This window comes from Larus michahellis, chromosome W (genome assembly GCF_964199755.1).
Source record: "Larus michahellis chromosome W, bLarMic1.1, whole genome shotgun sequence".
NCBI classification, from domain to species: Eukaryota; Metazoa; Chordata; class Aves; order Charadriiformes; family Laridae; genus Larus; species Larus michahellis.
The window spans coordinates 14871549-14886174 of record NC_133929.1 but is presented as its reverse complement, the minus strand read 5'-3'; the positions used below and the strand labels follow the sequence as shown (position 1 = coordinate 14886174).

General features: G+C 43.5%; 1 protein-coding gene across 1 annotated transcript in view; it reads right to left on the bottom strand.

The window, feature by feature from the left end:
• Positions 1-7: 7 nt before the first annotated feature.
• Positions 8-14626, bottom strand: part of LOC141735593 (ubiquitin-conjugating enzyme E2 R2-like) — a 33582-nt gene continuing 18963 nt past the window's right edge. Inside the window, exons 2-3 of the mRNA XM_074568619.1 lie at positions 7081-7462; positions 8-235 (exon numbers count right to left, since the gene is read on the bottom strand). Of these exons, the coding sequence (XP_074424720.1) occupies positions 7310-7462 (153 nt within the window). The 3' untranslated portion in view covers positions 8-235; positions 7081-7309. The remainder of the gene's footprint in view (positions 236-7080; positions 7463-14626) is intronic.

Below are 14626 nucleotides of genomic sequence, written 5' to 3'. Positions count from 1 at the left end.
GTATGGTTCCAAATATGCATAAACCTTTGTATCGACTCCCATGCCAAAACCGGGATTCAAATTTACAATTGACTGAGGCAAGATTATACATACACTAAGTAAGAATACAAACTTCTCCCACACCATCTTTCCCTAGTAAAGTACAAGAACAAGCATAATAAAAATCAGACAAGCAATGCAAGGAATAACCCACTTAACAATCAAAAATATAAGTCCCACGATGGTTGTTTATAACCTGTAAAACATATACAAAGCGGAAAATAATTAAAAAGGTGGGGCGATCCACCTAGTGTGGATTCGATGGTTCTTCCCATGAGCATCAGTGGCTGCCAACACATATATGTTGACAAGAGTCTTCAGGGTTTATATCCTTTTAAAAATAAAAAACAATCATAATACAGTGATGAAAGGGTTAAGAAGGCAAGAGTTCAGTCATTCTGTGGAGTGTCTCCAAGAAGTCCACAAAAAAGGAGCAAACAGATTGATACAACAGGAGACAAAGTTGGGGTGGTTTTGTGTTTTGTTTTTTTTCCTCATTCCCCACACACACACACCCTTTTTTTTTTTTTTTTTTTTTTCCTTTCTAGCCTGCTGTTAGATTACTGCTATCTCACTATATTTCCTGAGGGGTAATTTCTTTTGTTTTTTCCATGCTCAAATAAGCTTCTCGATTCCTTCAGCCAACAACAGATTCCTAACCCAGACATTCATCAGGTGGGGTTCAAATGGAGGGGCAAGTTTTTTGCATGAGGGAGAAGATTCCATGTCTGGGGGGTCAGAGGGTGAATCTTGTATTTGGAGCACTTTGGGGGCTCAGGTTCCCTCCTCTATCTACACTTCCTCACTGCTTCTCGCTGTGCAACCCTCACAGGGGAGAGGGCTCCATCCAGCACAGGTTTCAAGACCTTAAAGGGTCGTTGTAGAATGATCAGTTGTTGCTGTATGATTCTTTCAGCTATGTTAGGCACTGCAGCTGTCAAGGGGCCTGTGTTGGTGTTCAGACACCGGTAATCAATTGTCAATTGCCACTTCCCATTGGGCTTACGTATTGGCCACACCAGGGAATTATAGGGTGAGTGTGTGGGGATAATTACCCCTTGCTCCCATAGTTCAGCTATCACTGGGGTGATCCCTTCCCATGCTCCCAGGGGCAGGGCATAGGGTTCTACATTAACAGTTTTGGAGAGGGGAAATGCAGGCGCTTGCTGTAAGAGTCTCATAGAGATGGTAGGGAGCCCAAATTTCCATTCCCTTACTTTTGAATCCACCCAGGCTCATCCCTTTAAAAGATCGAGTGCCAGGATATCAGTGGGGAAAGTTCCCAAAATCATGAGAGCCTCTATTGCAGTTTCATTTCCAGGTAACCAGCACTTAACCTGGGCCGTTGGCCGTGGCTTAGAGTTTCCAAAAACATCTGTAACCCAAATCTGTTTATCAGCAGCTATGCCATTGCACTCGGCAACATCTGCTCAGAGTGCTGAGACCTGAGCACCAGTGTCCACTAAAAATGTAACTGGGGTTTTAAAAGGGCCAAGAGGAAAGGTAATTAACAAGTCTCCCTTCCTGTTGTCCGTGAGCCTTCTTAGGTGAATGCACTGGCCATCCCCCTCCCCTGCTCGCTTACTGGGGATGGTGCATCCAGTTTCCTGACTTGAGATCAATCAAGTCCTCCTCAGGGGCAGTTGGTGTCCAGAGGGACAGTTAGCACCATCTCGCCTCGCCTTTTCACCAGGAAAGTTGATCTGTCCTGGGAGATAATTTCCTTCGATCTTTCCAGGCTCCAACGAGCTTCTCTAGGGCTGCAGTGGGTAGGCCATCCATCACTCCCAGGGAATTCCCTCCTTAACTCCTTCAACCCACAACAGATTTCTCTTTGCCCCTAGATTTCATGGGGGCGTGTGCAATCCTCCCACGTTGTTCTACTCTACGCACAGTGAGTTTAGATTTACCCAATTCCCCATAAGGCCCATCCTTCGGCCATATCTAATCAATTCTTGTGCCACCTCCACCCAGGTCATAGCCCCCCCCGCTGATTCCATCTCCCTCCCCTTGGGCCTAATGTGTCCTGCAAACAGTCCTGGAGTTGGACCACATATGGTTTTAAAGAGTCAGGCAAACCTCAGATCAGGGAAGTCATTCTGTCAGGATTTGCATTTAGTAACATCAGAGAGGGTTGCCAGGACACTAAATGCCTGTCATACATTAACTGGAGACAGGCAGTCTTTTGCAGGCTTTCGGTTAAGTGGTTTATAGTTGGAATCTCAATACACACTGGGTCACCTTGTTCCATGGGATCTAACCCCCCTGCCCAATATGCAACTCAGTGGTCAAAAACACCCCAGGCCCCCAATACCCCTGTGCCTTATCTTCTGACAATAAAATCCGGTCTCTGCCAGTCAACGATACCCTCCCATACATATTCAGTTTCTTGAGCTAGTCTAGTATATTTTTTCCTGGATTTTTAATAGTATTGTTCAGGTGGTAACTTGCGGGGCTGCCCCTGCCTGACTATTATCAGTAGGTCTTAGTCTTAATTAGAGGTCTCAATGTTGCCTCCTCATTTTGGGGGTAAAAAAATTTTCCAGCTCATCTCTAACTCCTTTGTCAGATACAAAGGTCTATTAGCCAATTTTGCCAGACTTGTAAATCCCAGTTCATTATCCAGGAAAGGGTTAAGATCCATCTGGTCACAGGTTTCTCATTCACTCTCCTCTAGTTCAGGCCATAAGATTTTTTTTCTTGGTCCGGGGCATCCGACAGAGCCGCATGTAGTCGCTGAGTTGCTAATTGATTTTGCAAAATTTCAATTTTCTCTTGCAAGGATTTTATTTTCTCTCCTTCCATTTTCCTGGTCAAGTGTTTGTCCTCCTGGGCTGCGGTCAGCGCTGCCCCTAATACTGCATACACTATAGCTTTTCCTTTACCTAACCGCAGCTTTTGCTCCTTTGCAAGGGTAGTGATATGACTTGCCACTGCTTCTGGATTATGCCAATTATCATGGGCCCAGACCATTCCCAGCAGAGTAGGACACACCTTGTACTCCTTCAATTTTTCCAAATTATATATCTATAATCTTCATTAGCATATGCAGGGGTGTGCACTTTCATATGCATTTCACAAATAATGAAGCAAAGGTCACTTATTGGACACAATGGCCTCGAGAACCAAGAATTAGCAAACTCACCACACGAGTGGCAGAACTATCCTGTCTTCACAAAGCAGTCCTCCCACACTTCTCAGATGCCTGAGCCTTATCAGTTCTTTGAAGGCCAGGCCTGCATTATTTGTTTCCTTGCAAGCATTTGAGGCATTCCATTGAAGGCTTGGAGGGCCTTCTGCCCCTTATCAGGGAAGGGTAAGGATGTGTCTTCTTAAACAGTCTGCAATTCAAGATACTCAATACAGCTCCAAATTAGCATGCTATGCTTTGAAATTTGGAAGACTTGTCCCCTCCATCCCCCACCCTCCCCAATTACCACTACAAATGGCAAGAGATTTCCTACAAATTCCTGTTACAGAAAGTATGCAAGTTTTGTTCTGAAGGTTACTTTTCAGTTACTATGTGAAAAGAGAAGCTCTAAAAACAGAACACTTTTCTTCAAGGGACCTTTTGATATTTCCAACATTTAAAGTACACAGGTAAAGCTTGCTAAATTTCAGCATCAGTATTAAAGTAAGAACAGCATACAACTCATGCCAGTATCAAGCAAAAAAAAAAGTGCTTGACAAGTTAACCTCTGTGTCTCATTTTAAAGACAGACAAGTTACACTAACATACAGCCTTGTGAGGAATCCTTAACCTTCCTAACAGAATACTTGGGAGTTACACAAGTAGACGTCCTGCATCTACCATAAAAAACAGAGCAAGTGATGAAGATCATAGAATGGTTGAGGTTAGAAGGGACCTTAAAGATCATCTTGTTCCAACCCCCCTGCCATGGGCAGGGACACCTCCCACTGGACCAGGCTGCTCAAAGCCCCATCCAGCCTGGTCTTGAACACTTCCAGGGATGGGGCATCCACAGCTTCCCTGGACAACCTGTTCCAGTGCCTCACCACACTCACAGTAAAGAATTTCTTCCTAATATCTAATCTAAATATCCCCTCTTTCACTTTAGAACTGTTACCCCTCATCCTATCACTCCACTCCCTGATAGAATCCCTCCCCATGTTACCTGAAATAAAAGCCCTTGAAACCAGAAGTAGTTTAAAGAGGAGATATTGCTTTATTTGACATAGGGTGCTAGGGGGAAAACCCACAAATCTAGCACACCTTACCGGGGATATTCACCCATTATTTATACACAAAAGATTCTCATAATTCCACCTACCTAATACATAACTCCACCTAGGCTTACATTTTCATTAGGATGACCGAATAGCCCTTTTGCACACACGTATCAAGTTTTGCTGCGTCAGCAAAACACTTCTGCGCAAGCATGAGTGTCTTGGTGGTTGTTTGGGTAAGGAGACCCTTCCTCACGTTATCCTTTTAAGGTATTGAGTCATCTCAGGACAGTAAAAGTTTACTGTAAGTTTGCCAACTTCTCGAGGATGATAAAGATGTTCCTTGAAGTAGCCACAGCTCTGTCCTAAGTGGTATAGGAGTACATACTTGATGCATAGAAGAACCTTGAAGTGATTAACTACTACTTGTTATCCCATCCTTGGTGATTAGCTACTCCTGACTGTCTCCTCATTATCACCATCTGTAACATCAGCTCAGTGACTAGCCATTTTCTCACACAGTAAGAGAGTCAGTAATTAGCTATTTTCTCACACAGTAAGAAGGTTAATAGGAAACAAACAACATTTTAGTTAGCATATGGTTAGAAACAAAGCAGAGACCTGTCTTTGGTAACAATTCCCCCCTTTGTGACTTCTTTAAAATATGTAATTAAGTCCCATAATAAGAATACACACTCTTATTTGCTAGTGAGACACATACTTTGATTATACACTGCAGAAGCACATAAAGACACACAAAACCTAAAATCCCAAGACAACTATCACTAAGAAACAAATTGAAATAAAAAGTCCTACTCCAATATAGAACAATATAATATGTGTGCAGGTCCTTTGCAGAATTCAGATATTTCCTGTGTATTATTCATACAGTCTTCCATCTCAGTCTCAGCTTTAACAGATTGCATCCCTGGGAAACTATTTCCTTTCCCAGTTATCAGGTGCCAAACCTTTCTTAACTCTGGTATAATAAATCCAAGACTTCACTCTGTCTAATTTCACAACTGTGTAAGTCATTAAAAGAACTTGAAAAGGTCCTTTCCACTTCTCTTTCAAGGGTTCATCACTCCAGTTTTTCATATCTGAAATGGATGAACTACTGCATCTAGCCTGACAGGTGTCTTCTGATGCAGATACCTATTAAGGGAAGAAAGAACTTTTCCTAGAGAGATTACATATTCTTTGGTATGCTGTTTTGCTAATATTATCTCATTCCCTGGCTCACGAGACAGACTCTGGTCACCCATAGAGTATTTCAAATGGGCTAACTTTTTCCTTAGACCTAGGAGTGATCCTGGCCCTTAACAGAGCTGAAGGGAGAGCATCCGACCACTTCAGTTGTGTTTCCTGACAAATCTTACTGATCTGTCTTTTTAACATTTGATTCATTTTTCTACTTGCCCACTTGATTGGGGTCTCTCCAAGGGGCATGCAAATCCCATTTTACCCCTAAAACCCTTACTAAAGCCCAAACCACTTCTGCCACAAAGTGTGGTCCCCTATCTGATGACATCCCAATCAGGATTCCAAACCTTGGAATAACTTCCCTTAGTAATACCTTCACTACCTCCCGTGCCTGGTTGGTACAGCAGGGAAAAGCTTCAGGCCATCCAGAAAAGGTATCTACTAGTACCAACAAGTACCCGTACCTGACTTGCCCGAGAAGCTCAGAAAAATTAATTTGCCAGTAATCCCCTGGTATATTTCCTTTCTTTATTGCTCCTGGTGGGGATCTCTGCTTACTATGGGGATTATTCTTCTGACATATTTCACATTTGCTTACAACACTTTTTGCAATACTGGTCATTCCCACTCCCAGAGCACAAGTCTCAGTATTATCTATTAAAGCCTCCATTCCCCAATGAGTTTCTTTATGGGTTTTCTCTAAAATATCTCATAAGATTCTCAGGTAATATCACACGCTGATCCTTGGTCATCCACCATTCATTTTCATCCTTATCAGACATTAACAAACTTAGCTAATTGTTCATCCCTTTCTGTATACTTGAGAGGCTGACTTAGATGTTGATATCTTTCAGGCCACATCCCAAGGATTTTCTGTTCTGCAGCTTGCCTGGCAGTCATATCCACCTTTCAATTTCCTGTAATGATGAAAGAGTTGCCGAATTGATGAGCCTCACAGTGCATTACAGCAATTTGTTTAGGCAATTGCACCACTTCTAATAACTTCTTTAAGTTTCCATATCTAACTGGTGTTCCTTGAGTAGACAGGAGACCTCTTTCCTTCCACAACGCCCTAAGTGCATGCAACACCCCAAAAGCATATTTCGAGTCAGTCCATGTGTTTGCAATTTTCCCAGCTGCTATTTCTAAAGCTCTGATTAGTGCAATTAATTCTGTTTTTTGTGCTGAAGTTCCTAGAGGGAGTGCTTCTGCCTCTATAACTACTTCTTCTAGGATTACAGCATATCCTGCCTTCCTAGTTCCATTATCAACAAAACTACTCCCCTCCACAAATAGATTCATTTCTGCTGAGTCTATAGGTTCATCCTTTAAATCCGCTTGACTAATAACAATTGAACAGGTTTATTCTAAACAGTCATGTTCTGTCTCACCCAGTAAAGGTAACAAGGTTGCCGTGTTCAGTACTGAAGTTGCTTTTAATTCTACATCATCCTGTTCTAATAAAACAGCTTGATATTTCATCATTCAGCTAGGGGACAACCAATGCCCCCCTTTTTGCTCTAAAACAGTAGCCACCACATGTGGTACCTGAACGATCAGCTTCCGTCCCAGGGTTAACTTCCACGCCTCTTGTATGAGCATTACAGTAGCTGCCACCGCCCGCAAACAAGAAGGCCAACCTTTACTTACTTGGTCCAGTTGCTTGGAAAAATATCCTACTGGTCTTTTCCAGGATCCGGTCTTCTGAATCAGTACTCGCAAAGCAATATGTTGTTTCTCGTAAACAAATAACTCAAAAGGTTCTTCCAGGTTTGGTAGTCCGAGAGCCGGGGCACCCATGAGCGCACGTTTCAATTGAACAAACGATTGTCTGCTTTCCGGAGTCCATTCTAGGAGATTTCCAGGTCCCTTGATAGCTTCATACAAGGGTTTCCGCTAACAAGCTGAAATTAGTGATCCACAGGCGACACCATCCGGCCATTTCCAGAAACGCTCTCAGCTCCTGTTTAGAGTTTGGTTCAGGTATTTGACAGATTGCTTCTTTCCGCTCTATTCCCAGGCTCTGTTCTCCCTGCATAATCGTAAAACCCAGATAAATAACAGTTTGTTGCACCGCTTGAGCCTTCTTCTGAGATACTCAATATCCAGCTGCTCCCAGAAAATTCAAGAGATCAATTGTATATTGCACACAATCGGGTTTTGTCTGTGTCCCCAGGAGAATGTCATCCACATACTGTAACAAGGTTACTGTCACAATTTCTTTCTGCCAGTTCTCTAAGTCTTTAGCCAGCTGATTGCCAAAAATCGTGGGACTATTCTTAAGTCCTTGCAGTAATGCAGTCCAACATAACTGTGTTTTTCATCCCATAGTGGGACTTTCCCACTCAAAGGCAAACTACTTCTGACTTTCTTCTTTTAGTGGGATACAAAAGAAAGCATCCTTTAAATCCAATACAGTAAACCATTGATCTGTTTCCTTTATGGTGGTCAGCAGAGTATACGGATTGGTCCAAGATTTACACTCAGTAGTGGCTAATCTATACTCATCAGTATGCGGCTTCTTTACTGGTAAAATGGGAGTATTATATTCTGATTGACATTCCCACAACAGTCTGTATTTAATAAACTTTTCTATCAATGGTTCAAGTCCTCTTTTTGCTTCTAATTTTATTGGATATTGTTTTCATCTTACCAGTTGTGCATTCAGCTTTAAGTCAATTTTTACCGGTTCTGCTGCTTTAGATTGTCCCGGCATTCCCGCTTCCCATACAAGAGGATTCACTACATTCATCACTTCCTCCAGGACTGTAGATGTCTGTACATATTTGTTTTGCTGGCATAAGAAGACTTGCACCTCCAATGCTTTTTCTTCTGGTATTTGCACATGGATATGATTATCTTCAAATACAATCTGAGCATTAAGTTTACTTAATAGATCCCTTCCCAATAATGGCATAGGGCAATCGGGTACATACAGGAACTTATGCATAAAAACCTCGAGATCCATATCCACATTTCATAGGTTGAAAGAAAAGCCTTATTTCTCTATTCCCTGTAGCGCCAATAATAGAAATATTTTCACTGATTAATTTTCCTTTACAAGAATTCAAAACTGAGTATGCTGCTCCTGTATCTACTAAAAATTCTACCTTTTCATTCCCCAACTTCAGGGTAACCATGGGTTCTATTGAGGACACTTTTGAGGTTTTCCCTGGTCCCCGCCACTCGGAATCCTGATCCAGAGTGAGCAACTCTGTTACCTTGGGATTTTCCACATTTCAGGGAAATCGTTTCTGAAGTCTATTCTGGGGACATTCTCTCTTCCAATGTCCCTTTCATCTACAAAGTGCACACTGATCCTTTTCCAGAGTGGGGCAAAAATTCCCATCTCTTCCCCCAGCTGCAAATACCAATTAACCGACTGACGCATATCCTTTCTGGTATGATTTACTCTGGGGGGTTACCATACAATTTTTACCATACAATATCTCAACTTGTTGCTCAGCTGGCTACTCACCACCCGACAGGGAATCACCAGGGAAATCCCTGGAGAAGAGGTCCAGTGCGTGCTACAGTTCTGCTTGTGATTCCCTACAGCAATGAGAAGCAGTCAAACACCAAGCCTATACGCTAAGTCCCACCTGGGTCGCCAAAACTGTTACCTGAAATAAAAGCCCTTGAAACCAGAAGTAGTTTAAAGAGGAGATATTGCTTTATTTGACATAGGGTGCTAGGGGGAAAACCCACAAATCTAGCACACCTTACCGGGGATATTCACCCATTATTTATACACAAAAGATTCTCATAATTCCACCTACCTAATACATAACTCCACCTAGGCTTACATTTTCATTAGGATGACCAAATAGCCCTTTTGCACACACGTATCAAGTTTTGCTGCGTCAGCAAAACACTTCTGCGCAAGCATGAGTGTCTTGGTGGTTGTTTGGGTAAGGAGACCCTTCCTCACGTTATCCTTTTAAGGTATTGAGTCATCTCAGGACAGTAAAAGTTTACTGTAAGTTTGCCAACTTCTCGAGGATGATAAAGATGTTCCTTGAAGTAGCCACAGCTCTGTCCTAAGTGGTATAGGAGTACATACTTGATGCATAGAAGAACCTTGAAGTGATTAACTACTACTTGTTATCCCATCCTTGGTGATTAGCTACTCCTGACTGTCTCCTCATTATCACCATCTGTAACATCAGCTCAGTGACTAGCCATTTTCTCACACAGTAAGAGAGTCAGTAATTAGCTATTTTCTCACACAGTAAGAAGGTTAATAGGAAACAAACAACATCTTAGTTAGCATATGGTTAGAAACAAAGCAGAGACCTGTCTTTGGTAACACCCATCTTTCCTGTAGGCCCCCTTTAGGTACTGGAAGGCTGCTATAAGGTCTCCCCAGAGCCTTCTCTTCTCCAGGCTGAAGAACCCCAGCTCTCTCAGCCTGTCCTCATAGGAGAGGTGCTCCAGCCCTCTGATCATCTTTGCGGCCCTCCGCTGGACACCTTCCAACACATCCACATCCTGCCTTTGCATCACCAGTTTTCAAATTTATGCACTACAAAATAAATTACATTATAACACTTGGAAGGAATTAGCAAAAATCAATACACAGTTAAAACAAACCTGTGATGTAAGTTGATTAGACAACACAGACAACCTAGTCAATGAGTCCAAGAGCAACAGGGGAATAACATCTAATCCATTAGTGGCTTCTGCTCCAGTATACCAGGAAACCACCTGCTTGGTTTAAGTTGTGTACTATGGCAGATATCTGCAATCCAGCTCTAAGAACCAGCATTTCTACAACTGCTAATAGTGTTTATAAAGCAGAGCAGCAGCTCCTCTATAGAATCTGGAGCATGAACTGCACATGCAAAAGCATGGTATGTCTGGTAGTCAGGGCACTCCCATGTCAGAAGTGTTTTGGCTAGGTCAGACACTTACTATATGGTATTTGTAGAGACATCAGTATGCTATTTTAGTCTGCCTCTTCATAACCTTGAAGCATTTATCTGTCTGTACAGGAAAGTTGTAGAGAAGACACCAAACCAGCTATCCACACTACAGAAGTCAGCATTTAGACTCCCAGATTCTTTGAGAAAGCCATATTTAGTCCAACATTATTTTTCAACATGCTACACGGTTCAAGTGGCACTTACCAAACTGTTATAATGTAAAATAAAAAAGGCTGTGGGGAAAATTAAGATTTACAAGCTTAACTGCAAAATTCAGTGAACTATCTTCCTGCTAACATGAAAGATAATGAGCACTTAGTTGGACCATGCCATTCTCAATTAAAACATTCTGTAGAGACACTAGGTGAGCCTCCAGTGTCCATCTCTGGGGGACAGGCTTTAAGCAGCACATGCAGATGAGATACTGAAAGTAATTGTTCACACAAATGCCTGTAATCATTTACAAAGGGTGACCAAATCATATTTAAAGCCTTTATTTTGTTGCTCTGTTCCCACCAAAATAAGGCAGCTGAACTTGCACTGTTTAAGTTTTTTCTTAAGACATACCAGGTAGTATCAGGGACAAAACAGTGGACTGAGCAGACATAAGCAATTGTGATTTAGTGCATAAGTCATTATTGGGAAAGACAATCAAAAATATGACAGTGATTCAAATACCAGCTGTTTGGAAGTAACTGCATATTAGTGCCAAAACCAGATTCAGAAATTCTTTCAAATTGATTTTCCATGCAGTCAGCTTCACTGTGCTGTAGCATGAAGAGCCTGTCAACAGCAAGTAACTAACTTTTAAAGTAACAGAAAACATTACAGTGAACAGGAAGCTCAAGGGGTACTAGATAGTGAACACAGAGAAGTCCGTTTTAAAAGGAGACTGAAGATGCAGCTTGGACTTTTCAGTTGAAGAGAGAGATTTTTAACTCCAAGAAGGTATTGCAAAGAAAAAGCAGCACCCTTGTAAACTTTGTTATAGTTGTCCAGAAGAAATGATGGTAGAGACTCCACGCTACTATCTGATGAAATTCTACTGAGCTAAGTTCAAAATATCTCTAGAAACCTGAACTTGTGTCTATATTTTTCCCATTAATGAAGATGCCCTCCTTCCCCAGCTATCTTTGAAAAACATCACTATCTTTTCAGTATTAAGCTTGCTTACTACTGACATGCCTCCTCTCCCCCACTACAAATGTTTGAAGTAGCACCTATTACAATGCTCACATGTACAATTCTGCTTATACACAAGCCACAAAGGGAAACAGCAAAGCACTGGAAGCTCAGTGCCAAGACAGTCCCAGAGCTGGTTTAGATTCATAGCATTTAAAAGCAGCAAGGACTAGCAGGTACCTTAATAGCAGCTAACCAGATGGACACTGAGCAAGACAGCTCAGGGTCTCAAAACCAGCAACCAGCACCACAGTGTGTTGTCACAATAGGACACAAGCAGCAATCAGAATTACTACACCAAACAGACAAATCAGATGAATGACAATGTGGGCAGCATTAATTATAACTGATATTTGATCCCCACAAAACTAAGAGTGCATAAACTGTTGCTTCCTACTTCTTACACTCAGCTATAGGTCTGATAAATCCTCAGTATTATAGCTTAAGAAATACGTTAGCATCCAAATACTATAAGCCCTAAGCAAGAAGTAAAGAACAAACCAGTATGAGCGCTGGGGTTTACACTCAGACAGCAACAAAGAACCACAAGACCAGTCTCACACACACACCCCCCTACAGCCATAGGGGGAGAATGGGAAGAAAAGGGCAAAACTCACAGGTTGAGACAAAGGCAGTTTAACAGAAGAGCAAAAGGAACAAGAAAAACCAACAGGAACACAGAGAGGAATGTACAAACACAATTACAGTACCACTGCTCAGTGACCAGACCAGGATGCCCAATCCTGCTCCAGGCAGGGACTTCCTGCCCCTTCTCTGAGCCAGCTCCAGGCTACAGACTGAGCATGGCTCACATGGGATGGAATACCTGTGTCCCTGCTGGAGCCCGGGGAGAATTAACCCTATTCCTGCTGGCACCAGGACATTATCCACCCCTTATTCCATACCATCGATGTCATGTCTTGGGTTAAGACAAAGGCAGTTTAACAGAACAGCAAAGGGAACAAGAAAACAACAACAATAACACGGACAGAGGAATATACAAACACGATTAGGGAACCGCCACTCACTGACCAGACCAGGACACCCCAACCCCCTCCAAGCGGTGACTTCCTGCCCCCTCCCCCAGCAGCTCAGGGTGGCCATGGCTGGAGTGGGATGGAATACCTGTGTCCCTGCCGGAGCCTGGGGAGAATTAACCCTGTCCCTGCCAGAACCAGGACATTATCCACCCCTTATTCCATACCATCTATGCCATGCCCAGATCTTACGGTCTCCAAAGAATTGCCACCACTTTCCCCTGTCATTCATATATATATATATATACACACACACATATATTTATGCAGATACAACGCCCTTAGTTTATGGGCCATCCCTCCAAAGTGTCAAGGTTTGCCTTTGCCTGAGGCAGGACTAATCCAGACTGTCTTCCCTAGCATATTCTTCATGTGCACTACGGGGACTTTATCCCCTTCTACAGTACGTGGAAGTTCTGATTGGGCAGGGCCAGCCCGATTGGTAGATCCCCTGGTGTTAACTAGCCAGGTAGCCTTTGCCACCATCCATGAGTCAGTGTAGAGATAAAGGACTGGCCATTTTTCTCGCTCAGCAATGTCCAAAGCCAGCTGAATAGCCTTCACCTCTGCAAACTGGCTCGATTCACCCTGTCCTTCACTGGCCTCTGCAACTTGTCGTGTAGGACTCCACACAGCAGCCTTCCACTTTCGATGCTTTCCCACAATCCGGCAGGACCCATCAGTGAACAGGGCATATTTCTTCTCATTTGCTGGCAGTTTGTAATATGGTGGGGCCTCTTCTGCACGCGTCACCTCCTCCTCTGGTGACATTCCAAAATCCTTGCCTTCTGGCCAGTCCATGATCACTTCCAGAATTCCTGGGCGACTGGGGTTTCCCCATTCGAGTTCGCTGTGTGATCAGTGCAATCCGCTTACTCCATGTAGCATCAGTTGCATGATGCGTGGTGGGGACGCTCCCTTTGAACATCTAGCCCAGCACCGGCAGTCGAGGTGCTAAGAGGAGCTGGGCTTCCGTACCAACCACTTCCGAAGCAGCTCAAACCCCTTCATATGCTGCCAATATCTCTTTTTCTGTTGGAGTGTAGCAGGCTTCGGATCCTCTGTATCCCCGAATCCAGGATCCTAGGGGTCGACCTGGAATCTCCCCTGGTGCTTTCTGCCAGAGGCTCCAGGTAGGGCTGTTCTCCCCGGCTGCGGTGTAGAGCACATTTTTAACATCTTGTCCTGCCCGGACTGGCCCCAGGGCCACTGCATGGACTATTTCCTCTTTGATTTGTTCAGAAGGTTGTCGTTGCTCAGGACCCCATTTAAAGTCATTCTTCTTCTGGGTTCCTTGACACAGAGGGCTTACAATTAGACTGTAATCTGGGATATGCATCCTCCAAAACCCCACAATGCCTAAGAAAGCTTGTGTTTCCTTTTTACTAGTTGGTGGAGACATAGCTGCTATTTTGTTGATCACATCCATTGGGATCTGATGGCGTCCATCTTGCCATTTTATTCCTAAAAACTGGATCTCCTGCGCAGGTCCCTTGACCTTACTTCATTTTATGGCAAAACCAGCTTTCAGAAGGATTCGGACTATTTTACTCTCCTCCTCAAAAACTTCTGCTGTGTTTCCCCACACAATGATGTCATCAATGTATTATTGCAGATGTTCTGGAGCTCCACCCTGTTCCAGTGCAGTCTGGATCAGTCCATGGCAAATGGTGAGGCTGTGTTTTCACCCCTGGGGCAGTCGATTCCAGGTGTACTGGACGCCCCTCCAGGTGAAAGCAAACTGTGGCCTGCACTCTGCTGCCAAAGGGATTGAGAAGAATGCATTCGCTATATCAATCGTGGCATACCACTTGGCTGCCTTGGACTCCAGTTCGTACTGCAGTTCTAGCATGTCCGGCACGGCAGCACTCAGCGGTGGCATGACTTCATTCAGGCCACGATAGTCTACAGTTAGCCTCCACTCTCCATTAGATTTTCGCACCGGCCATATGGGACTGTTAAAGGGTGAGCGAGTCTTGCTGATCACTCCTTGAACCTCTAGTTGATGAATCAGCTCATGGATGGGAATCAGAGAGTCTCCGTTAGTGCGAT